General features: G+C 37.0%; 2 protein-coding genes across 7 annotated transcripts in view; one reads left to right on the forward strand and one right to left on the reverse strand.

Moving 5' to 3' along the window:
• Nucleotides 1-22,648, forward strand: part of LOC132699753 (protein dimmed) — a 78,482-nt gene extending 55,834 nt beyond the window's left edge. For 4 of the 6 annotated variants that reach the window (XM_060666629.1, XM_060666632.1, XM_060666630.1 and 1 more), the window contains 4 exons: nt 9,386-9,559; nt 15,232-15,377; nt 17,147-17,283; nt 20,991-22,648. In XM_060666629.1, coding sequence (XP_060522612.1) covers nt 9,403-9,559; nt 15,232-15,377; nt 17,147-17,283; nt 20,991-21,120 — 570 coding nt within the window. In that variant the 5' untranslated portion in view covers nt 9,386-9,402 and the 3' untranslated portion in view covers nt 21,121-22,648. Of the gene's footprint in view, nt 1-1,148; nt 1,282-9,385; nt 9,560-15,231; nt 15,378-17,146; nt 17,284-20,990 lie in introns of all 6 variants that reach the window. The other 2 variants (XM_060666631.1, XM_060666633.1) reach the window with 1 other exon arrangement.
• Nucleotides 22,649-23,142: 494 nt separating this feature from the next.
• Nucleotides 23,143-24,737, reverse strand: LOC132699210 (26S proteasome non-ATPase regulatory subunit 6). Its single transcript, XM_060665797.1, has 6 exons — nt 24,528-24,737; nt 24,121-24,472; nt 23,854-24,073; nt 23,692-23,800; nt 23,467-23,635; nt 23,143-23,407 (listed from the first exon to the last, which is right to left on the reverse strand). Exons 1-6 carry the CDS (start codon nt 24,670-24,672, stop codon nt 23,233-23,235), a joined length of 1,170 nt encoding a protein of 389 aa, XP_060521780.1. The 5' UTR covers nt 24,673-24,737; the 3' UTR covers nt 23,143-23,232.
• Nucleotides 24,738-24,802: the final 65 nt, after the last annotated feature.

The raw sequence follows: 24,802 nt of genomic DNA on the forward strand, positions 1-24,802 counted from the left end.
ACCAAAATTATTTTGAATTTAATGGACAGATTTACATCTCTAAGGAAGGATTGATTATGGGAAACCCACTTAGTCCCTTGTTAGCCGATATTTTTATGGATAACTTGGAAAATATCATACTAGAACATCCTTTAAGTAAAAGTTTTTAAGGTGGTACAGATACGTGAATGATATCTTTACTTGCTTTGCGCGAACGGACAGACAATTGAATTATTTTTTAAATTACATTAATTCATTACATAATCGTATAAAATTCACTATCGGGACAACTCTATTAATTTTTTAGACTTAACTATTACAAAAGCGCAAAATAAATTAGATTTTTCAATATATCATAAACCTTCACACACGGACACAGTCATACATAACAGCTCAAATTACCCTTATATACACAAAATGGCTGCATTTAAATCTTTTATACACAGACTTCTTAATACGCCACTCTCGACAGAAAATTACAACAAAGAACTTAATATCATTAAACAAATTGCACTGAACAACGGCTACAAGCCGTCCATCACAGATAAAATTATAAATAAAAAACAAATACAGACAATTACATACATAGGAGAACCTACTGAAAAAGTTTCAAAACATTTGTCAAAATGTGGTTTAAAAATAGCTTTCAGAACTAACAACACAATAGGAAAATATTTAAAAAACAATAAAACGAAATGTCCAAAATCCCAAAAATCTACAGGTTGAAATGTGGATCTTGTCCGAAAATTCATATTGGACAAACAGGTAGATCCTTCAAAAAACACATTAACGAACAAAAAAGGGCGTTTAAAAACAATAGTTTAGATTCTAATTATGCTACACACTTAAACACAGAAAAACACATTTTTGACGACAATTTTGATATTTTACATACAGCAACAAAAAGTAGAAAATTAAATTTATTGGAAGCCATGCAGATTTACAAAATGAGACATTCAAATGTATTGCTTAACGATCAATTAATTAAGGTTTTATGATCATTTTTCAGAATATATAGTAGCAGGTAGTTTGTAAATATTACATTTGATAAAGACATTGTATAATTTGGTGAAAATCTGAACTTTTCATTTCAATTTTTGTTTCCGCTAGGGCCGCGATCCTTTTCGATAACGTTCCCAAATACGATTTTAATTAAAGCTTAATTTTAGAAATCGGGCGACGCCGCGGAATTTTGAACCGGTAAATCGAGAAATCCCGCAGTCAAGGATGTCTTTAATGCACGTCGACTCAGGCGCCCGGACAGTCTCAAACGGAAATGTTGGCTCGTTTTCACGTATATAGGTATTAAATAATAATAATAATAATAATTTTATTCACGTATTGATGTACAATGAAAAGGACACGATTAATAATAAATAATAATTAATAATAATACCTAGTTCCAGAGTTGCATACCTAAATAATCATGCCCGATTCGATGAATATATATACCATATATACCAAATTTTGTACAAGCTATTCTTAATATTGCCCGAGGATGTTTACCAACATTATCTAATGTCAAGTCCCTGCCGGTTATGGCCAAACTCAGCCAACCTAACCTCAAGCGCCTGAAACGAATCCGGTTTTTACGTGTTTTACCGTGCGAGTTATATCGGCTCGCGCGACAGCCCACTCGACCTTGAAACGAAGCGATTTCGGTTTGTGCATTGCCAATTAACCCCCCCTGCCCGCCATTTTTGACAGGCGCGCCGCTATCGCGTCGCGGTTCTCGTTTATCTGCTATCGCTTATATTACGCGTCTGCACTATTTAAAGCGACGTTTTCGAATTTTAAAGTCAAATTCGCGCGGTTATCTCTTTCGTATTTGTTTAGGCACGTTTTGAGTATACCCACGTCCCAAATACACTTGAAGTAGGGTAAATGATTTTTGGAGGGGTTTTAAGCCTCCAAACTTCTATTTTTTCAACCCCGCTTACATTGGAAATAATATAAAAATTGAAGAACGCTTACATTGCTGTATGGAGAGTGCAGATTCGATAAAAAGTGTTTTTTCTTTGCTAAAAGACTTTTTTATAGAAGCATTACACCAAAAGCGTGTCTAAAATATAACTACGCCACTGGTCGGCCCTTTCTCTCACTGTCTTTATAAGACAATGCCGTAGAATCCGCCCTATTATGTCGCGCATTTTAATGCAAAAAATATTAATTTGATTGACTTTATCGTAAGCTAATAACTCGTAAAGTTTAAAGTGTAATGCTTCTTTTTTTTTTCATTTCAAAAATTAATTTGTAATAAAAAAATAAGTGATAATAACAAATAATTAATATAATAATATGAAATAATTGAAGGAGACTAAAATGTATTAATAATATCAAATACGGGAATCTTATTTAGATTTTTGGCATAATTATAACCGATGTATTCCTTTTGTAGGTTCAAGCTTTGGAGAACCTCAATTAAACGCTTTTTGGTATAATCTTCGTGAAAATAAATGTCGTTATTATACATGTAGTTTTGGATTGTTGCTTTTGTGTCACATGAGGAAGGGGTTTTAGTCAACTGTCTACTGTGTCCATTACAATGACGCTATTAGGAGGAATGTTTGGAACTAGTTTGTTTTTAAACCAACTTCCAAATAAATCAGCGGTGGTGTCTTCATGGTAATCCAAAGAAGAATCTTTAATATTTTTCGCAAACAGGGAAAGTCCATTTGGAATCCAACCATCTTTAGAGCCAGCATGCAAAATAGTTATTGTTTTACCTCTTTTTGATGGCGCGTTTGTTTTACACTTATCAGTTGAGTCAACCTAACCATTTTCCGGAGAATCGTAAGTGTCGAACCAGGTTTCATTCAAATAAATAATTGACCTTTGTTGTTCTCTGTAAATCCTATTTGTTTCTAGATATTCCAGTCGCCATTTCCGAATTCTAAAAGGCTCCACAACTTCCCTCTTGTCATTTTTTTTTAATCTAAAACCCATGTGTTGAATACACTTCCATAAGGTAGTTCTGCCACATTTAACACCGGTTTCATCTTTTTCAAGCCTCCAGATTAAGATATCTAATGTAGGCACGCTTTGTTCCTCGTATAACTAGTGAATTTTAGGCCGTATTATATCTATCTAAACTCGAGAAAATGTCAGCATCGCTTCTTTTTTTCCTCGCTGAAATGGGATTATTCACAATTTTCCATACAGGTGATGTTGGAATTTTCGTCAATGTGGCCGTTTCTTCTAAAGATGCTTGCTTGCTTGCTGGCACCACGTTCAACATTCAAGAAAAAAGTGTCCCAGAAACCATAGCCAGAACAATGAAAATAGGGCTGTTTAATAACCATGTTTTTTCGTGTGTTGTTGTCAAATTCCTTATTTTCCCAATGTTCATATAATTATTGAATAATTGTCTACTGCCGCCAGATTATGTAACCATAAACTTTGTTGTTCGTATGTGTCACTTTATTATTACTGTAGTTATTACCTTTTGTCTTTCTTGTAATTATAATTTCTTCTTTGAATTTTGTTATTTGGCTATTGCGTTCATCTTCTTCATTGGGTTAGATGTAAGAACGGACTTCCAATTATTTATTTAACTTGCTTGTACTGAATCTCGCCCTTCTATTTTTGAACAAAGGCCTTTATTATTATTATTCTTATTATTACTTTATCTGTTAATTGTTCTCTTTTTTGCATATTCGTATTGACTATGCGGCGCCACTGAAATTGTACTTCGTTTGGAGCCAATCACGTTCTCATTGGCAAGCTCTCGATTTGTAATTTCGCACCCTTTGCGAATAAATCGGGAATAATTTAGAAGCCTCTTAGAAGTTTACGTCCTTGGCGTGCGAAGTTCGACGGACCCCGACGAAAAAAAAAAATGAAACCCATAATTTTCAATTTACATTCTTTCGCTAAGCGTATGTATATATAAGTATTTTGATTTCAAACATTGAATGGGCACCACGCCGCCGCCGACAGTTATTTGACCGCGTTGCGCGGTTGCCAATTTTTCTCTTGAATAAACCGAATTTACTTAAAGCAGAGGCGTGCGCATTTTTTTCTCACTTCACTTTTATTTTTTTTTAAAAACTCTATGGAAAGGATATTATCTTGGTTCGGGTTTAAAGGCCGTCGTCGATTGGAATTACTTCCTAACGTTTCGCTAGCACGAGTGGCGAGCTTCTTCAGAGGTCCTTCCATCTCCGATGTTGGACGTAGACTGACGATTTCTCCTGCGCAGGTTGTATTTATGCCGATTGGTGGTGGGCGGGGCTTGTTCCGCTTCGGTTGGTCTCGGGATATCGATCGGTACTGCTCGGGCGTTCCTAAGGATCGGGTTCCAGATTTGGTTGAGTCTAAGGGTCTCCTCCTTTCGGTTGAAATTGTGTGGGTGTTTTTCTCAATCTCAATGGCTTCCCTGACTAGTCTGTTGTGATAGCCGTTGACCGATGCTAGTAATTTACAGCTCTCGAAGTGTATCCTGTGTTCCCCGCTGCCCAGTGCGTGTTCAGCTACTGCAGACTTCTCTGTATGTCCTAGCCTGCAGCTTGCTTTATGCTCCTTAAGTCTCGTTCCCATTGATCTCTTGGTAGTCCCGATGTAGACCTTTCCGCATGAACACGGAATGCGGTAGACTCCTGCAGCTGAAAGTGAGCCCCTCTTGTCCTTCGCTGACCTGATGGTCTGCTGGATCTTCTTTGTAGGCTTAAAGATTGTTTTGATGTCGTGTCTTTTCAATACTCTGCCAATCCTGTCGGTGACACTCGGAATATACGGCAGATATGCGTGGGAGGTGGGGGGTCGTTGTTCGGTATCCCGTGATCTTGATGATCTTGAGTTCATTGATCTCTCGATCTCCCTCTTGCTGTAGCCATTTGCCTCGAACGCAGTTTTTAGGTGTTCAAGTTCCATCTGGAGGCTCTCCGGTTCGCAAATCCTTCGGGCTCGTTCTGTCAGGGTTCTGATAACCCCATACTTTTGACTTGGGTGATGGTTGGATAGAGCATGCAGGTATCTGTCCGTATGGGTTGGTTTTCTGTAAACTGTGTGGCCCAGCTTCTTACCTCGCTTCCTCACTAGTACGTCCAAGAATGCAAGTTGTTGGTCATTTTCAGTCTCCATAGTAAACTGGATGCTGGGATGCTGACTGTTGAGATGCCGCAGAAAGTTGTTGAGCTTGTCCATACCATGTTTCCAAATCACGAAGGTGTCATCCACGTACCGGAACCATGTTGCTGGCTTGTACTCTGAGGTCTCGATCGCTTTTTCCTCAAAGTGTTCCATAAATAAGTTGGCTATAACCGGGCTTAGTGGGCTTCCCATTGCCACTCCGTCCACCTGTTCGTAGAAGTTTCCCTTCCACACGAAATAGCTACCGGTCAGACAGACTTCAAAAAGTTTGCAAATATCGACAGGAAATATCCTGTTCACCAGGTCCAAGCAACTCTTCAGAGGTACTTTGGTAAACAGTGAGACGACGTCGAAGCTCACAAGGATGTCGTTTTGTTCAATATTGATGTCTTGAATCTTGCGCACGAAGTCGGTGGAGTCCTTGATGTAACTGGTGCCGTGTCCTACGTGTGGTTGGAGCAGCGATGCCCAGTGTTTAGCCAAGTAATACGTTGGTGATCCGGGTGCGCTAACTATTGGTCTTAACGGGACATCTACTTTGTGTATCTTAGGTAGTCCATAGAGCCTTGGTGGAATAGTCTCCGTCCTCACAATGCGCTTCTTGATTTCTTCTGACAGTGATGATGACTTGATGAGCCGGTTGGTAAGACGTAGTCTAACTTGCTCAGGGAAGCCATTGAGATACAAAAACACCCACACAATTTCAACCGAAAGGAGGAGACCCTTAGACTCAACCAAATCTGGAACCCGATCCTTAGGAACGCCCGAGCAGTACCGATCGATATCCCGAGACCAACCGAAGCGGAACAAGCCCCGCCCACCACCAATCGGCATAAATACAACCTGCGCAGGAGAAATCGTCAGTCTACGTCCAACATCGGAGATGGAAGGACCTCTGAAGAAGCTCGCCACTCGTGCTAGCGAAACGTTAGGAAGTAATTCCAATCGACGACGGCCTTTAAACCCGAACCAAGATAATAGCTTATCAACGGGCCGCGAAAGCCTTAACCAATTTATCTTTGGAAATGCATTTCTTTCACATCTTTTCACTATCAATGGCTCAAGGTTGACTAACGATGGAGAAAAAGATCGATGAAGTTTCCATCATCCAATCTTAAGGCTACCTCATTGGGATGAAAGCGAGCATTCTTTGGAAGAAGAGGTAACTGTTCTGCCTCCAAATAAGACCTTAGGAATGAACTTTTTTTAGAACTAATCCTGAAAGAGAGAACTGGAAGATTATGCTGTTGATTTGTTATTTCCATTAATTTTATTTATTTATTTATTAACCAGAACTAAGTTACATTAAATGGAACATTCATGTAACCCACACTTGAGCGATGCTCCTTTTGTTCAAAATTAAGCAGTTTGGGAACAAATGTTGCTGCTACAAGTTTTCTGTCAAAAACTTTTGAAAAAATCGCAACATCATTTGTTTCATTTCTTCAACTCTTTCATCAGTTACTGGGGCGTTCAGAGCGAGGTTCGTCATCGGCGTCTTCTCGGTCATTTTGCAGCACTGTATTCCATTTTTTATATAAAATTTTATGCAAAATCTTTGTTCTATTTTTTTTTTTGACAGCAGAAAATCGCAGAGCACACACATTTAACGCTTCTGTCACACAGAAAAACAGTAAACGTGCAAACCGGCTGAAACTGTAAACATATGGTAGGGACATGTGTACCAACATAACAAAAAAATATATAGAAGATCGAATGTACTTAGCCCGCCCACAACCTAACAATCTTAACCGCGACTCAGGTCCCTACCTGTCACAAATATTTAGCTCCGCCCCCTTAAACAATATAAAAGCCGGTACAGAGTAAAATGCGAGCCAGTTTCAGTCAAGGTCTGAAACGTTAGCAAATTCGAGTTTTATAACAAGTATGTGGAAGTTTCTTTGAAAAATTCCTTTGTTTTTTCTGACATTTGCATAAGATACTAGAGCAGAAATCTTCAAACTTTTGTATTTAAACTGTTTTTTTCTTTCAAAATTAACCTTGTAGGTGGGTGCGGAAATATAACGAATTTTGAGTAGTCAATTAGGTTTTGAGATAGCGAATTTTGTGCCCAAAATCTATTACGCACCACGCTCGATCAAGGACGTCTGGACTTGAGAGCTTCGAATCTTTTCGCGGATCTTGCTCGCGGTGTCGCAACACCCGCACGTCTGCTCGTTTCTCGTCCGTTCGATTAAAATTTCGACCCGATCACTTTCTAAGTGAAATATTCGTTCCGCAATAAAGCGAACTACGAACGAAAACCGAATGCTTTCACGCTTTTTAATCCGCCTGCCCGAGTTGCGTCTACCAGGAAGTATAACGACCGAAATGCAAAACGACGTCACAGTTAAAAAATTAAAATTATAAACGTTTTTTTTTTGTATTTTTAAATATTGTTCTTAACAACGGCGTTATATCTAATTAATATCAGCTCGTTACCGGTTGAGATTAATTAGGTTGAGTTCCTTTGTCGTCTTCTTTTCTTCTTCTTCTTACGTTAGGACTGGTGAGTGTGTTTTCATCAAGGGTTTGCAGGAGATGCTGAGGACCAGCTTGGATATCATCTTATAGGTGGTCGTCCAGGAGGTCGAGCTTGTCTGGTTTCTTTTCCTTTGAAATTTTTGCAAATCGTTTGTTTCACATTCTCTCCATTCTGTTCTGCGACTTCTTGCCCATTTTACTACATCTTGAATATTACACATGTCCCTTTTTTTCTTCATTTAGTTTGCATTGCTTATATCATGACTGGTCTTACGCAAGTTTTATCTGGCAACCAAACCTCAATGTTTAATGAAGATAACTTTTCCATTTAAGTTTACAACATAATAAATTAAATATAAATGGCAATTTTACACAAGAACACGAACCGACCTTTTTGTGCTTTACGCAGCATTGGTTGACAGGAGTCCAATCTGGCGTAGCCCTACAAAATTACACTGTTTAAACTGTTTTTGTGTATTATTCATTTGCATTGAAATTTTGATTTATTTTAAAATCAGCTTGAGGAAGTTTTGGAATTTTCCGCCATGAAATATGAATTAACTATGCTCTGTGGGGCTTTATATCTCCACACACGAAATGAGAATGATTACTAATAAACTTAAACTAAGTAGTATACCAAACCAAAGAATATTAAACACAGGTAGGTATTAAATTATTTTCTATTACGGACCACAATTCTACCTGAATTTAAATTCCGAAACTTTAGGTAATAATCTTGTTGCATTGTATGTTAATGACCACCCTTGGGTAATCCCATTCCAATCCACTTTCTTATATCTATGAACAGACCAAACTGTCTTAATTCATTAACTGAAAAACACGAAATACTTATTAAAGTGACGACGACAACGTTTGTTTTATTTAGTCAATTCCCCTTGGCTTTGAAAAATCTTATAATGATTCCGATGTCGAAAAGGTGCTGAATTATCGATTTATAACAATAAATAGTTGTTTCCCTAAAATGTATAAACGAATTTCTTGAAGCAAGAAGACAGAATCTCGAATCTGCAACATGATTTCGTTACTCTTTCTTTTATATTGGTAAGACTACCTAAGAAAATTAGACTTGACATTGGGTCATTGTGTTTACAGCAAACCTACGCACACAGACCGATTCCTTAATGCATTGAATTGAAACCCCTTACATCTGCTCTTCTGTCCAATAATTTCCACATGAAAGATATAGAGCGCTACATCACAAAATGCGCTTCATCACAACCCAAAGCAATCCCACACCTGCCACTGTTATCCATCCTTACATTCAACACATCACTGACTATATATCAAATGTATCAAAACCAGATTTACCACTTGTCCAAAAATCTCTCATCTTCGAACCGTCATAGACAAAAATTCCATTTGACGATTCACATTAGACACACATAGTTACTACACATTAATGGAGAAGTTATGGAAACCAAAACTCAGTAACGCGTTGCATAAAAGGTCCCTTAATTACACAGCCACATACTATTGCAATTTTCTCCTTAGAAGTCCGAAAAACCTATCAACAAAAACATCTAAAAACGCCTGAAAGAATTTGACACGCATTTGAGAGCATTCAAATCTATGTTTTCTCTTCAAATCGAAGGTGCTTCTTTTTATGTCATGTATAAATTTGCTTGTAATACTCGTCTTATACATTAGTTACAGTATTTATATCAGACAGCTTCCCTTCTCTACAACATTCTGTTTTGTAAGTCGTTTGATTGTCTTTTGAGCAAAACCATCAATGTTACACTTTAATGTTTCGTACAAACGAAAAGTAACAAATCAACTCAATAATATCCTTATCCTTGTTCTGTTGCAGATCGGAGTCGTAATATAATGAGATCGGTCGAGATGACGGCTCCCTGGCAAGATGAAGAGGAAGACGTCGAGGTGGAAGACATGGAAATCGGAAAGCACGACCTCAACGGAAGGGACGACCTCTCGGAATCGAGCAGCGACGAGGCAACCGGCAAAAAGAGGCGGAAACACGGAGGTAAACTCGCCAAGCCGCTACATGCCACAGATTACTTCTTCTTATTTACGTCTCGCATGAAATTGGGCGAAATTACTGTGGCTATTCGCCCATTACCACAGATTACCCCGAGGCAAACGGGATAACACAGACCACTAATTATTATATAATATTATATTTTAAACGATCCAACGTTGTTTTAACGGCCTTCGAAGAGGTAATCTGTATGCGTCTTTATCGGATAGTGTCCGCTCGGGTTTATTTCGGTTTAAAACCCGTCCCCGCGACGCAAAGGGGCCGGTTTATTTTTAGACGAAACGCTTCTGTCTCCCGTGTCGTTTAATTATTGTTTACTCTGGTCTGTGATCGGGTTCTTTCGAACCATACGATTGGGGTAATTGTATAAAACGGGGGCCGGGCAAAGGAGCACGCGGAACTTCTTAATTAGCGAAGTTGATGTTCACTAACTAACCTTGCGGTTGCTTTAGCAAGCCTCTGGCGTTCCTATTACGTTACGTACCTGGGTCCACTTAATCCAAAGACAAAAATTTGTTTGTTAATTATTCCCTATTTTTCAAAGGAATGGTATTCATTAGAGTCACTTAGAGAATTTATAAATTCAGATCAGTATGCCTAAATGTACCAGAATTGATCATTTTTCTTTGTTTCTCTATTTTGTATAACTCAAGTCCATCGGCAGCGTGGATATTAGTTGGAATTTGTTAGGTACGTTAAAGTCAACACGAAAAGGTATACAAAAATAAAATTAATACAGTCGAAACACTATATAGCGAAATTGAAGGGACTACTTGAAAAATAACAATACGCCTATGTGTTCTGTGATATTTAATTATTTTATATACATTTTATATTGCTGTGGCAACCACTGCAACATTGCCCGATCTAAATCTTCAAATTTTGGCTTTCTTAGTTTTTTACTAGAACTGCACTTCCAAATCGTGGATACAGTCGACGGTGTGAGTCCGTATCGTTCTATCTTCCGAATTAAAGCAACTTTATGATCTAGAGATAAAATTTTTCGCATATTCGCCATGCTCGCCATATTCACTAAGTCAAATTAGAACGGATTGAAACAATGGTGTGCTTTTATACATACCGATCAAGGCATTAACGTAATCGCTTATTACGAGAAAAACACTCGGTTCTCGGTGATTAGAATATTAGGGTAAGGAATTCTGAGAAGGTAAGAGACTCTATTAATTACAAGTCGGCCTACATTACTTGATGTGCCCTTTTTTCTTTCGGTATAAAGAGTGAGAAATTCGTTATACTGAGTGGATTAATACATAACTTTGTATGAAGACCTAATAGTACAACAAATTTTATTCGTAATACAAAGTTTTACATTATACAGAGTTTCGCTATAGGGAGTTTTCACTGTAATCCTAGAAGGCATGTATACTTCAGCAGTATAGTAAATCAAAAATAATCCGTATGTCTACCATTTTGAGATGCGTTCGGATTTTAATCAATTCGTCAGTTTAAAGGACGTGTGCGTTAGTGCTATAAATGGTAGAACCTACTAGAAACAGGGCCATTCGCAAAAAAAAATGCCATGTACTTGGGGAAATATGATTATTTTGTTATAATGAGATTGTGGAAACTTAGTTCAGTCCAAAAACACTGGATTGAATGAAAGGGCATCATTCTGGTTGTCCACGTATTCTCTCAAAAATGTCAGTCGTTTATGAGCAACGCATGGTTGTTCCATCAATTATTTTTCAACAAAATTTCAACCTTTTTAATCCAACAATTGACAAACAAAATTCCCGTCACGCTATGATGTAACTTTATATACACGCTCATCCTTCCACGGAGAAAAAGACACAGAAAGATCAACAAACTCTAGGGCTAAGAGATTATGTTGCACATGTGCATGTCTAGTATCAAACCGGCGTATCGTATCAGGATTATTTGGAACAATTTTATGGTCCGCGGATATAAAAGTAGCGATAAACTAAGAGCGATATTACTACTAGTTGCGAAGGTAATAAGTATTAAACAGTTCTACGTCAGAATTCCTCTAGCTTTACACGTGGAAAATACATAAAAGTATTATTTCTAATGTACACGGTTTCTGAAATAAGCCTGTGTAGTTTTAATATATTGTTCACATGCAACTAAAATTTAGTTAAAACGGGATTTTTCCTTAATTTGGTTTTACAGGCTACTGTAATACTATTAACAAAACTTCTGTACTCCTCCGCACGCATTCCAGCCTGCACCTGCTTATACAAGGTCTGTTCAAAAAGTAGTGTAACTTTCGAGTTTTATCAAAAAGTATCGATTTGTTAATCAAAATTACTGTTGTCCCCTTCAAAGTGTACCAACGTTTTTTTTCCCAATCCTCAAAGCACTTTCTGGTATAGCATTTTGTTCTTCCAGCGAGTTTTTCTTTATCTCCTTAATCGTTCAAAACCTCTTTCCTTTCATGAGTTTCTCGAGTTTTGGGAACAGGAAAAAGTCGGTTAATATGGTGGCTGAGGCATGATTGTGGTTTTGTTTTTGGCCAAAATGTTGTAATACAAAATCCATGAATTGTTTTCTTCGATTTTGGTTCTCGCAAACGACCGGGTACTGACTCTAAAATTCCTCATCTCCACGGACTCCCAAAACTAAACTAACCAGGCCTATTATCAGCACCATTCTTATCAATATAAAATCAGACCTAACGTCGGGTCATTGTGTTTACAGAAAACCTACGCACCCAGACCGATACCTTAATGCATTATCACATCACATCCAGAATTAAAGACCTTACCACATTAAAGATATTAAGCGTTCTATCACAAAATACACCAACACCACAACCTTCCAATAGGAATGAAACCGAAAGCAAGCCCACACTTGCCACTGTTGTCCTTCCTTATATTCAAATCATCACTGACCACATATCAAGAGTTCTAAAGAAATATAATGTCAAAACCAGATTTACCACTTCTCCAAAAATCTCTCAACATCTTTGATCCGTCAAAGACAAAATTCCATCCTATGCGGCAAAGAGTACAGACGAAAAATATCAACTAGGCTCAAAGAACACGACTAAGACAAATAAACTCATCAGCTGTTGGAAAAATCCAAGAATCTATAGAAATCTATAAGTAACCTAACAATCTTAACTCTCTACCTGTCACCAATATGGGAATCAGTCATCCGAGACGGTGTTTATACTCCTCATTAGCGCCCCCCTCAAACAGTATATAAGCAGGTACAAAGTAAAATACGAGCTAGTTTCAGTCGAGCACTGAAGAACTCATCAGGATGATTGGCGAAACGTAAGCTAGTTCGAGTCAACAAAAACCGACGCTGGAAGAATCCAAAAGTTTTATATAAAGTAAAAATGTTAAGGATATGTGTACCAACAAAACAAACAAAAAATATGGAAGATCGAATTACCAAAGTCACCTTACTTTTTCCCTGATTTTTCGTTGGTACAAGATTTGATTGCATGCAAGAATTTTAGTTTTATCGACTGATATTAACTCTTGGAATCTCAAACGGAATTTTGTCTTTGACGGATCGTAGATGTTGAGAGATTTTTTGGGATGGTGGTAAATCTGATTTTGACGTAATATATCTTAAGAACTTTTGATATCTGGTCAACTAATGCTGTTTTTAATGTAAAGAAGCACAACTCGTTGTCTTTGCAAGGTTGTGGTAAAGAGTATTTGTTAATAGTTGTATACAATCTCGTAACTTTCTATCAGTATTCAAAGAGTATGATCTATGCAAAGCTATTAACTCGCAAAGACGATTTAACGTTTTTTATTATTTTTGTTCATCGCCACTTGTTTATAGGAACGCGCCTGTAAGTACTGTTGCGGTATTGATTTTATATTTATGTTTAACGTGCGTACGTTTAAATCCATATTGCATTCTCCTTTTTGTTAGTTTTACGGTGTAACGTCAGAGGGAAGGCAACTGAAAGAAATGCGGAAATATGTCTGAAATAAAAATCAGAGCCCCCGATCTCCAGCATTTCCTGGTTCTACAATTTTTCTGATTGAATAGTTTTTGAGAAAATCATGTTTTTCTGGAAGCCAAAATATTCAAAGAAAATTTTTCAAAATTTTTAAAAAAATATTTGGTGATACTTGATTACGATCAAATTCTACTGTTTAGATGTGGGTATGGACTTTTAATTCCCTGCCAAATTTAAAATCGATAGCTACATATTTGGGTCACTTATGACGTTTTCGAATATAGTACGGAATATCCCGATCACCCTGTACAGTATGTGAAAACTTTAAATACAAAAGTTTTAACTGTCCATAATGGCTATATAGCTATGTAAAAAAAAACTGGAAACGGAATCACAGCCTTCTTGTTATGGTCAATCATCATTACAAAAGGAGACCAATGTTCAGTTTTTTGCAAATTACCGACGCACCCTGTATATTTTTGCATATACATATTTTTATTTTCTGCTCTTCGCCATGTATAGTATGTGATATATCAATCATTGTTTTTGGATGAATATGATAAAAAAGTTGCACTCTTCAGCACTTACTTTATCTTTATGCCAACCAATTTATTTCGAGGTATATTTTAATTATATTTGTTTGCTAGGGGATTCAGGATATGCATTACAAGCTTGGGTCATGACTTGTGGCAAACCCGAAGTACCGTGGAAAGATGCATTGGTGTTTTTAAAACTCGGGCATAGTTTATACTCCTGAGAAAGTTGGCATAATTATTTTTGCATCTGCGGTTTTACGACCAGAAATTGTTAATAGATATTTTCAACAATAAAATAATCTGAACTCATACGTTGCGGCATTTTTATTTGTTTTTTTTAATTGCCCACAAAAAAAACATCACAAGGAAACTATTTTTAAAAAACAAATATTAACACAGAAAATAAAACTACAATATTGCAGGAACAGGAAGGAACTAATTTTAGTTTTACATAACACAAAACCATTACATAATAGTATATGCAGACACTTTCAAATTTTAAAAATTATTTTGACTCCAACCTCTTCAGTAATTCTGAAAACAAATCATCGTGTCTTTCTTAATTTTGACCATTCGAATAAACCTCTAAAATAATCGACGCTCAAAACAAACGAAATAATCTCTACTTCTTCACATTAAATGAATTACAGAGCCCCACCCCTGGGGATTTTTCATTGTATAAAGTTAGGAGGCTGGCGTTTAGGATTCTCCCTGTGTGTTTTTGAGAATTCGCGTATTAGTTTTGCACGGAAGGATCGAAAAGTCCTCCGTCGCCTCCCATCTGGCGTTAAACCGTAAAACTAACAAAAAGAAGAATGCAATAAACGTCTAAACGTGGGCACGTTAGATGGCGCTGTTCAGAAATGGAATAAAATTAATACCACAACCGTACTGAACCAAGACGTCGCGAAAACAACAGCAGTCGTAATTACTCCGAATCAACGTCTGGCGTATGCAAAAATATACGAGAACCGTAGCAGTTAATTTGGCATCAATATTCATCGGGCTCCGTAACGTCCTTTCCGGTCTTTGAACAAACGAAATCGGGGAAAAACAGCGTCGCCGGGTTAATTCGATTGAACAGTCCGACGCCACGTTTATTTTTAGACCGCAACCTCGGACGCGGTGCGAATTGCGACGTTGCCGCCTCGCCGTCCTCGAAACCAACTAACGCCTGTTATCTGTGGTGATGACGTAATATTTCGGTTTTGTAGGTAGCGCGTCGAGCGGCAGCGCGTCCAGCGGCACGACGATCAGGCGACGGAAGACGTGTATCAGCGCGCGAGAGAGAAACTTACGAAGACTGGAAAGCAACGAGAGAGAAAGAATGAGAATGCACTCGCTGAATGACGCGTTCGAGGTAAGGGAACACCACAAATCCCGAACGGCGCTCGGTCCCGTTTCGGAAAGTCTCGGCGAGCCTCGTCTCGCGAGGGATCTCGATGTAGGAGACTGCCAAATGGCAGACTTCTTAATTTGGCAGTCGAGGCTAGATATATATAATCCGAATACGAATTAAGAAAAGGGTGCTTGTGCACACGGCCAATTATTGTTTCCAAAAAAATATAGGTTAATTTTATGGATGGGTGCTGCAACCCGCATTCAAAAGAATATTTTTTATTGACCCGTTAGTATCTTTTCAATATTTTGTCGTCATTATCGCCCCTATTTATTACAGCCACCGGGGAAGGTAAAAGTTGACATCTATCAAATCAAATTTATCGACATTTTATGAATGAAAACTTCATCATCGTATAAACAAGCACCTTACTTAAGTATTTTTGACTTTCTCCATCTAGAATCTAAAACTTACTTACCCCATGGACCACTCTGTATAGAATTTTTCGAAGAAACTTCCACGGGTACTGTAATACTATATACAAATCTTCTGGGCCCTAAGGCCAATGGGTTCTGGTCGTGGTTATGGCATGGGTTCTGGAGATGGAGTTTTCTCTAGAATTTCACTTGAGGCATTCGATGTTGTTGCTAAAAGCTCAGACAATACCTGCTGAGCTTCTTTTTTGGCATTTTTGGAATGAAGTCTTTTTGATCTAGATAATCCTGCTTCCGTTGGTGGCTTCTGAGTAAATAATAATAATAAATAAAAAAAAATCATTTCCAGTAAAATGAACTGAGCAGACATAGCTTTTATCTAATAAACAACACGAACACTAAACTTTTAAGTCTTTGTTTAAGGTTAAAAATACTGTTTTTCTCAGTTCTCGCCACTCAAGCACATACAATTTTAAGGTATATGTTGAAGCTTAAAAACACTGTTTCGTCCAAGTTTTTTTTTTACAGAAATACAATTAACACAAATATAAGCGAACTACTCATTAGTTTAAATTATTTTAATTGTTCAAAGAACACAAAAAATACAACGGTTTAATACGCCTTCAAATGCATTGACAGAATACACAAAAACCGTTAGAGGAATTCGCTTACGTCACAAGCGACCACGTGCGATCGATAATTTTGGCGAACATAAGTCTTATGGGATTGGCAATCCTATTAGGTTTACGATTCTTGGGAAGTAAGGCATTTCGAAAATTACATTAACACAATTGAAATTTATTAATACTTATATAGTTTCTACACATTTCTACAAATATTTTTAATACTAATAACTTCTTTACCTTGGCGCAAGTCTACTGGATATAATCTTTCGGTCTCCTTCTCTCTGATTATGTTGTCCCTTCCTTAAGATGAATACACCATTTTTTTCAACGTTTCGTGATGCTTGATATTTTGTTTCTGTGCATGAAAAACTATTTGTTACGGGGTTCTGTTCCTGTTCTGCATTACCCTATGAATTTACTACCCACAATTAACTGAATTCCTGTTTAAAAAAAGAAAAACAATAAAATGTTAACTTAGTAAGATAAATCATTTTAAATAAGTTTCAAATTTGATATCTCTACAAACATCGCTGGTTTAGGTTAGAACATTCTGTCACTCGATCACGTATACGTCTCAGCTGTCGGTCCCCCACCCGAACCCGAACGCCGTTCGGGATTTTTGACAATTTGAACATTCGATAACTTGCTACTATATCCGTGGTAAACGCTTCGATTGTCGTCGCCAGCCGGCTACATCCGGCAACGTTGTAACGGTGTCGTCTTTTTTCAGCAACTTAGGGAGGTGATACCGCACATAAAAATGGAACGGAAGCTGAGCAAGATAGAGACGCTGACGTTGGCGAAGAATTACATCATGGCGCTGACGAACGTCATCTGCGAGATGAGGGGAGAAGAAAAGCATTATACGTAAGTTAATGGCTCTTAACGCGTTCGAAATCACAGACCTTCGAAAGGCACAGTTAAAATAGTACGCTTCTTTGCGAAAATACGGTTTCGGAGAATACGTTATACATTTTAATAACTGTGGCAAACAAGGAGACTGAAAGTCAATTTAAAAAAGACTCCGGTTATTAACAGTTTTAATATATGTGTAACGAAAAATAGCTACAGTCGAAAACTATCCGTATATTGTTCATAGATATAAGAAAGTGACCAATTGCTTTTGAATTTGATTATCCAAGGGTGGTCATTAACAAACAATGCAAAAAGATTATTACCTAAAATTTCGGAATTTAAATTCAGGTAAAATTGTGCTTAATATTCTTTAGTTGGGTATACTACTTAGTTTAAGTTTATTTAACAAAGGATTAAAACAAGGCTGTAGCATGTCCCCTATTCTATTCAAAATATATATTCAGGAAGCCCTAAGAGAGTGCAGAGAAAAAATAGCAAATATGGGGATAGATTTAGATGACAAATATTTGCAGTCGATCAAGTGATTATAGCTTGTGATGAAGACGACGCAGATTACATGCTGAGAAAACTGAAAGAACACTATGAGAATTGGGGACTGAATATGAATATGCAGAATACTGAATATATGAAAATAGGGGGAAAACACGAAGATGAAGATCCTGAACTATATATTAGAAAAATAAAAAGAGCTACAAATTATAAGTACTTGGGAAGCAAAAAAATAAATAAGAACTAAAAGTTCAGATTTTCACGAAATTATATATTATGACATGACAATTGTTTCGACAAATGTCACATTTGATTAAGACACACGGTGTTGTCGAAACAATTGTCATGTCATAACATATAATTTCGTGAAAATCTGAACTTTTAGTTCTTATTTATTTTGATAAATGGATTTTCATTAAGTAAAAGCCACCTCAGTTCAATACTTGCGAAGCGTCATAACGGAAGAAGGTAATTCAAAAACAGACATTCAAAACAGAGCTCAGCAGGGAAGAAGAGCAACTGAAGCGCTTAATTCCTTGCTGTGGTCCAACGATATGGATTTCTTGGGAAGAGCATGCCAAGTGTCGAGAGTAGAACACGTCAGGAATGAAGAAATACGAAGAAGAACAGGGAGAATGCATACCAGCACTGACCGAATAGAAACTAGACAACTTATATGGCATGGGAACGTACAGAGAATGAAGGGTGAGAGATGGCCAAAAAGAGCACTAAAATATACCCCCAAAAACAGAAAGAAAAAAGGAAGACCTATGACCTCATGGATGGTATAAGAAATGTAATGAAGGACAGAGCAATTAAATAAGATGAGTGGAGGAATAAAGATAAATGGCTGTCGAAATGTGGGATGCGGCAGAAGCTGTAGGAACCCCACTGTATATACATATATATATATATATATATATATATATATATATATATATATATATATATATATATATATATATATATATATATATATATATATATATATATATATATATATATATATATATATATATATATATATATATATATATATATATATATATATATATATATATATATATATATATATATATATATATATATATATATAAATGGAACGGAGAGTCTCGACAAAATTTTGTGTAAGAAATGTAATACAGACTGCGTCATTTCATGATTTTGTAGAGAAAAATACATTTCAGTGTCATCAGCATATAGGTGCTAATTACAATATTTTAAAACCCTTAAAAGTTAAACAGTTAAATTATATACAAGAAGGGACTCAAGATGGTACCTTGTGGTACATCTATCTGAAAATTTATTACTGATCATGCCAAAAGCTTTGCTAAAGTCTAATAAAATCAGGGTGCTAGTTCTGTAATTCAGTAATATCAATAAAAGCACTCTTACTAAACTCTCTTCTAAACCCAGATTGTTTTGTAGGTAATACGAGGTATGTTCAAAAAGTAAGGTGACATTAGTTTCATCAAAAAGTATTTATTTATTAATCCAAATTAATTTTGTCCACTTCAACTTGTGCCAACGTCTCTTTCAATCCCCTAAGCACTTCTGGTAAGCACTATCTGGTATAGCCTTGAGTTCTTCCAGCGTTTTTCTCTTTATCTTCTCAATCGAACCAAACCTCCTTTCTTTCATGGGTTTGAGTTTTGAGGACAACGTGCAAACTGGCTTAAACTGTGAAAACATATTGGGGGCACGTGGACCAACATAACAAAGAAAAAATGGAAAATTTACTTATTTGTAACAATGCAGAACTAAACAATGATCTGTTTCTTTTCGATCAAGTTTCCTTTATTACAATAAACCGCCATGTTTTATTGTCGTCATTGCTTTGTCATTTGAGATACGTCAGCTGGTCTTTTATCAAGTAAAATTATTTTTTAGTTAAATGTTATTCTAGAGTTTATACAAAGTGGTGTATTATTAGTGAAATATAGTTTCAGTCGTAAGTTTCATCAAATTTTGGTTTTGTCAAATCTTCGAGTGCGCTGCTACTATTATTTTTTGACCTTCGGAGGATATTAAAATAAATGTCTAGATGTGCGGTAAACGGCGTTTGAGGCAATGTTTGCGCAAAAAATTTCATTTATTATGTTAGGTTGAAAATTCAATCTTACGAAGCAAAGCAACTTTATCGGGGTTGCTCATCACACGGGCGGTTTTTTAATAATAATGGTTTTTATTTAATTCTATTTAATTCTTATTAGGTACTAAAGTAACTAGCTAGCCTGTTAAAAATGGCCCTTTTTTGGGTGTTAATAGTTCATATTTTTGGAAGGCATCGACATCATCGATCAAGTGCGCCCACTCACGTCAGTATCTCGTAATCTCCCTCTAGATACAGTACCGTCAATAATAAAATTTAGATAATTGATAATACGCAACGATTTCGATTGTTTTTCGTTTTTCTTACGGAAACGATAACGAATCCGACCAACGATGGTCTCGTATTAATAGTTTATTGGTTCTATTACCGGCGATAATTGTTTTTATTGATCATAAAACTTATCCCGGGGTGTTAATAGGCAAATAAAATTAAGAGGCCGTTATTGCGCGGGACGCACCTTTCGCAAACAGGACAAACTGGTTTGAATGCCATTATTTGCGTTCAATAGTCAATAACAAGTGGCAAATAAAAAAAAACGCAACAAATCGAAACGAATGGAAATTTATTGAACGAATTTTTTTCTTATTAAGCAAACAGCATTTCAGATTATGCCGTTTAATATATAACATACGTTATACAGTATTCACTAAGTCAGTGCGACGTAACCATGACAACTGACAAACGTCATAATACCGTCAGAGGCGAAAATCTGCGGACAACGTTTCAAGGTATTATAGTCATATATATAGTGATGAAGCTGGGACACTGATCAAGCGTGCAAAACTTGTTGCACAGTATACTGTTTTTAAGGTTTACAGTCAACATCAAACGTCAAAGCGTCACAGACCAGATGGTTTGTGGTAATGTATTCAAGAGACCAGCAACTAACCAATTTCCACATGTTAAATGTTCCTAAGTAGATGTTAGATATGTATATAAAATAATTAAATATTACAGAACACATATGCGAATTGTTATTTTTCAAGTGCCTATACCTCTTAATAATGAAAAAAAAAGCAGTTTCTTCAATTTCGCTATATAGAGTTTCGACTGTATATAAATGCTTCGTGAATTTTGAACGTGCGTTTGCCGGCAGGTTCCAAGACGTGGAAAGCGACAGCAACATCGAGCTGGAGACGGGCGAGGAGGCGGCAAACCGCGAACCCAACAACAACAGCGTGTACCAACAGAACCTGGAACCGGCGCGGGTCGAAAGCACCCGCTAAACGGGCCTAGTTTCCAGCTCAACTGGAAAGCCGGAACTCACGTGCACGGGTGCCGCTGGCTAGTCAATTAAACGTCAGGACCCGGTTCCAAGTCAATTTCAAACTCTACGCGTTTGAAAACTTACGTAATAACGGAAAAACCAAAACGAGTATTACTTGATTGCAACGTTCCATTTTTGAAATGTGAAACCATTCCATTTTCGCTTAGGTTAGGACTATAATGTGAACCGCGCTGCGTGTTGTTTACACACTATATATTATATTTCCGGATTATATTTATATATTGTATATCGCCGCCCGCTTTTTACAGGGTATGATTCCGTAACGGGGCCTTAAACGGGGCCTAGCGAGCGGGCCGTATCGTCCCTGTTGAAATTCGACACGACACCAGCTTTGTCGCTGTTATTTTCTGCGAAATACCGCAGACCACTATGTCTTAATCCGTGGTCCATGGAGCCTTGCGGCTCTTCTTACAATCTATTGGCCCACGTTGTTAAGATGATTCGGCCAGGTGTCGTGACGTATTACGGCAGGGAACCACGGGGTTTAGCAAATCTTGTTGATTGTGTTGTGATTTAATGTGCTTCCTTATAATATGCTTTTGCGAAACGAAAGTTTAGACGACGGTCGCTTTTACGTGTACAATAACATGAACCAGGTTTAAGTCATATCGTATACAGTGTATATTTTGTGGCAGGAATTAGGTGTCTCTTGCCGAATTACGACGTCAAGTCTGAAAAATATTAACACTATAAGAATCACTCGCGGTGATAATTTGTTTAGTCCCATTTTTTGTTAAGAAGAATGTATATGTACTTACGTGTACGTTAAATAATTTCGCGCTAGGGAATATTTATTTTTTCTTTGTTGAATCCGTGTTTTATATTTTATTTTTCCATTAGATATCGCAGTTAGTAAAGAGATTATTAGGAAAAGTAACGCCTATAAACCTATAAATGTATATATGCGCGTTTATATGGCACTATTTTTGCATTTCTAGATTAATTGTAGTGTAATTTGTAAACGGCAGTTTATTAGTGGGCAAAATGTTACCTGAGGTAGAGTGCGCGGGGTATTTTGTAAATACTCATTATATCGAAGCTCAAATTATGAAATGAGGGATCCGAGCGTACCAATAATTCACAATGAGAACTATACACTTGGACGAATCACGTATTGTTAATTTGGTACGTCACACTCTCTACGATCTATACATATGTGTTAAAACAAAAACAAGCGAGTTCCAAACAAATTGTGATATATAGTAGAAAAAAAACTTCGGACGACGAGTTTTTTTTTTAGTTAGCGAAGATGAAAAATTTTGTTGTCATATATTTTATGATGTGTGTATTAGAATTTTAAACGTTTATTATAAATATATAAACTATATATTGTATATCGGGCAAACGAAAAAGATGTATACATAATTATTTAAGAGTATAAAACAAAAATATGTTATTGAGAAAAATCCGAGAGATATATCATAAATATGTAAAATTTACGAAATATATGGTGTCAAATTGTTGGTAGCAAATTCAACCAGTGCGTTTTACTAACCAAAAACCTCTATAAAATTATAATGGCATCAAACTAACGCGACGCGGCAGAGATTACTTTTCATCTCTCCCTATTATATTTGTGTCTAAAATACTAAAACAGTACATACCCTAAAAAATAACAGGTTGGTTCTCTGCCGCTGTGGTCTGTGCTGATGACATTCCGTGCCGCATTCTCAAAAAGTTTTGATATCGCCAAGTATTTTGGAAAGGTTTTAAAGTGTTTAATCGTTGTCGGCCTCGTTGTTTTTTGTCATCCACGCCGGTGGAAGCGGGGGTGCCCGTTTTTGTCCTTTTTTCTAAGCCGAGAAAAAAAATTTTTTTTTAGGTTTTGGTAGGTGGCCAACAGCACCGAACGACTGGCTATAGTAGTCTTGCGCAACTGTTTATGAATAGCTAAGAAAATTCCGTGCTCTTACTGAGGGAACAGTCAGTTGACAAAAACAACCAATATGTCGTCAAAAATCAATTGAGAAAAACAATCTTGAGCTTAATATTTATTTTCAACGTTTCAAAATGTCTACACTCCTAAATTTATATAAAAGATAAATACGATTTAAATGTTAATAACTCTGGACAATTTTTGGACCCGTTGCAGTAACAGGTCCCCCTGTTTGACGACCGAATTGAACTGAGCGTTCTTCAAGTCGGGCCTGTTGGTTTCGACGATTCCGCCGACCCTATCGATTTTGCAATGCAGCCTACCAGTGGCTATAAAAGTGGAAAGCTCCCTGAAAACGTAAACGTAAAACATAATAGTCAAATTGTGACTTAACAAATGCCAAATTACTCATCAATGAAGTCGATGGTCACTCCGAAGGCTTCGGCCATATATTGCAAGGTGAGACTGCGATAAGATTCCAACAGTTGAGTGTACGCTAATATTTTCATTTCACGGATGTAATAACGGTAATGCGGATTTAAGAAGTAGTCTTTCCGGAGAATTTCCTCCACCTTTGCTGTAAGTAATGGTAAAATTGCAAAGTGGTTTAAAATCAGTTGCGACCCTTCTTACCCAAGTTGCTGAAAAACTCTGCATACTGACAATGGTATAAAGAAAACAGATAGTCCTTTACAAACGGTTCTGAATGCAAAACTTCCAAAATTTCAGAGCCCTTAACCACCTAATAAAAAGAAATCTGTTCACTTCTCTGTCAGCAACAAAATTTGGACTTACCTTATCACGCAATTGATTTCTGGGAAGACTGATAATTGAAGTGTAGACTGTATATCTTACAAAAGCTTTATAATCCATGAGTTCGTAAGATGTAAAAGTACTGACGGTATCCAAAAACAAGTTGGCGGCAGTTTTGAAGTCTCTAACTGACATACAATATGCGCCTTGATACACTTTGAGGCGGTTTCTTCTATCCCAATCACCTCCTTCCTCAATCAAGCTGGAAACAAAATTGATACAAAATGTAAAATGATTACATGGACCCACCTTTTGGCCTTCTCTATATTCCTGGTTATCAAATCATGATCCATAAAAAACAAACCAATCCTGATTAAATGAAAAATTATATCAAGCCGATGCCCTAACGACACAGTTTTATCGTAGGTCTGCCTGAAAGTGCTGACGGCATTTTCTTTGTCACCGATTCGGCTGTAGTATTCGGCTTTGCGTAAATACGCTTCCCTAACTTCCATTTCGCCAAGGTTTTTCTCTGCATCCTCAATAGCATCATTCAGCTTCTTCAAGTCCTCTTCATTTTTTGCTTTTAAAGCGCTCAATAATTTATCGTCAAGTTTCCAGCCATCTTCTTGGCAAATCAGTTCGTACCAAGGAGCCATGTCTGAAATATAACCACTGCAGATGTACGGAAATTTTCAAAACTTGAATTAACTTACTGTCTTTCTTGATGGCTTCCGTAATTTTTGAGTGAACATTTTTGTCGCTCCTAGATTCAGGTAAGCTTAATAGGAATTTGTAGTGAGCAAGTTCCAAATCCGGGTTTTTCTCCAAACCCTGGTCTTCTAAATTTTCGATCGGCATTGTTAAATCTTAGCACTGCCAAACACAAGAATGATATTTCCGTTTGCTCTAAATGACAGACACATTTTTCCGTCGGATGTCAAAAAATCTTCTTTATTAGGTGGCTAGCCAGTACCAGGAATTCATATGG

This window comes from Cylas formicarius, unplaced genomic scaffold (assembly GCF_029955315.1).
Source record: "Cylas formicarius isolate icCylForm1 unplaced genomic scaffold, icCylForm1.1 PGA_scaffold_3__17_contigs__length_32017465, whole genome shotgun sequence".
Lineage (NCBI taxonomy): Eukaryota > Metazoa > Arthropoda > Insecta > Coleoptera > Brentidae > Cylas > Cylas formicarius.

Coding starts and splice junctions, on each gene's coding strand:
- LOC132699210 (XM_060665797.1), bottom strand. CDS start 24,672: ATGCCGATCGAAAATTTAGAAGACCAGGGTTTGGAGAAAAACCCGGAT. Junction 24,473..24,527: donor GGAAGCCATCAAGAAAGACA/GTAAGTTAATTC, acceptor GTTATATTTCAG/ACATGGCTCCTTGGTACGAA. Junction 23,801..23,853: donor GAAATCAATTGCGTGATAAG/GTAAGTCCAAAT, acceptor TCTTTTTATTAG/GTGGTTAAGGGCTCTGAAAT.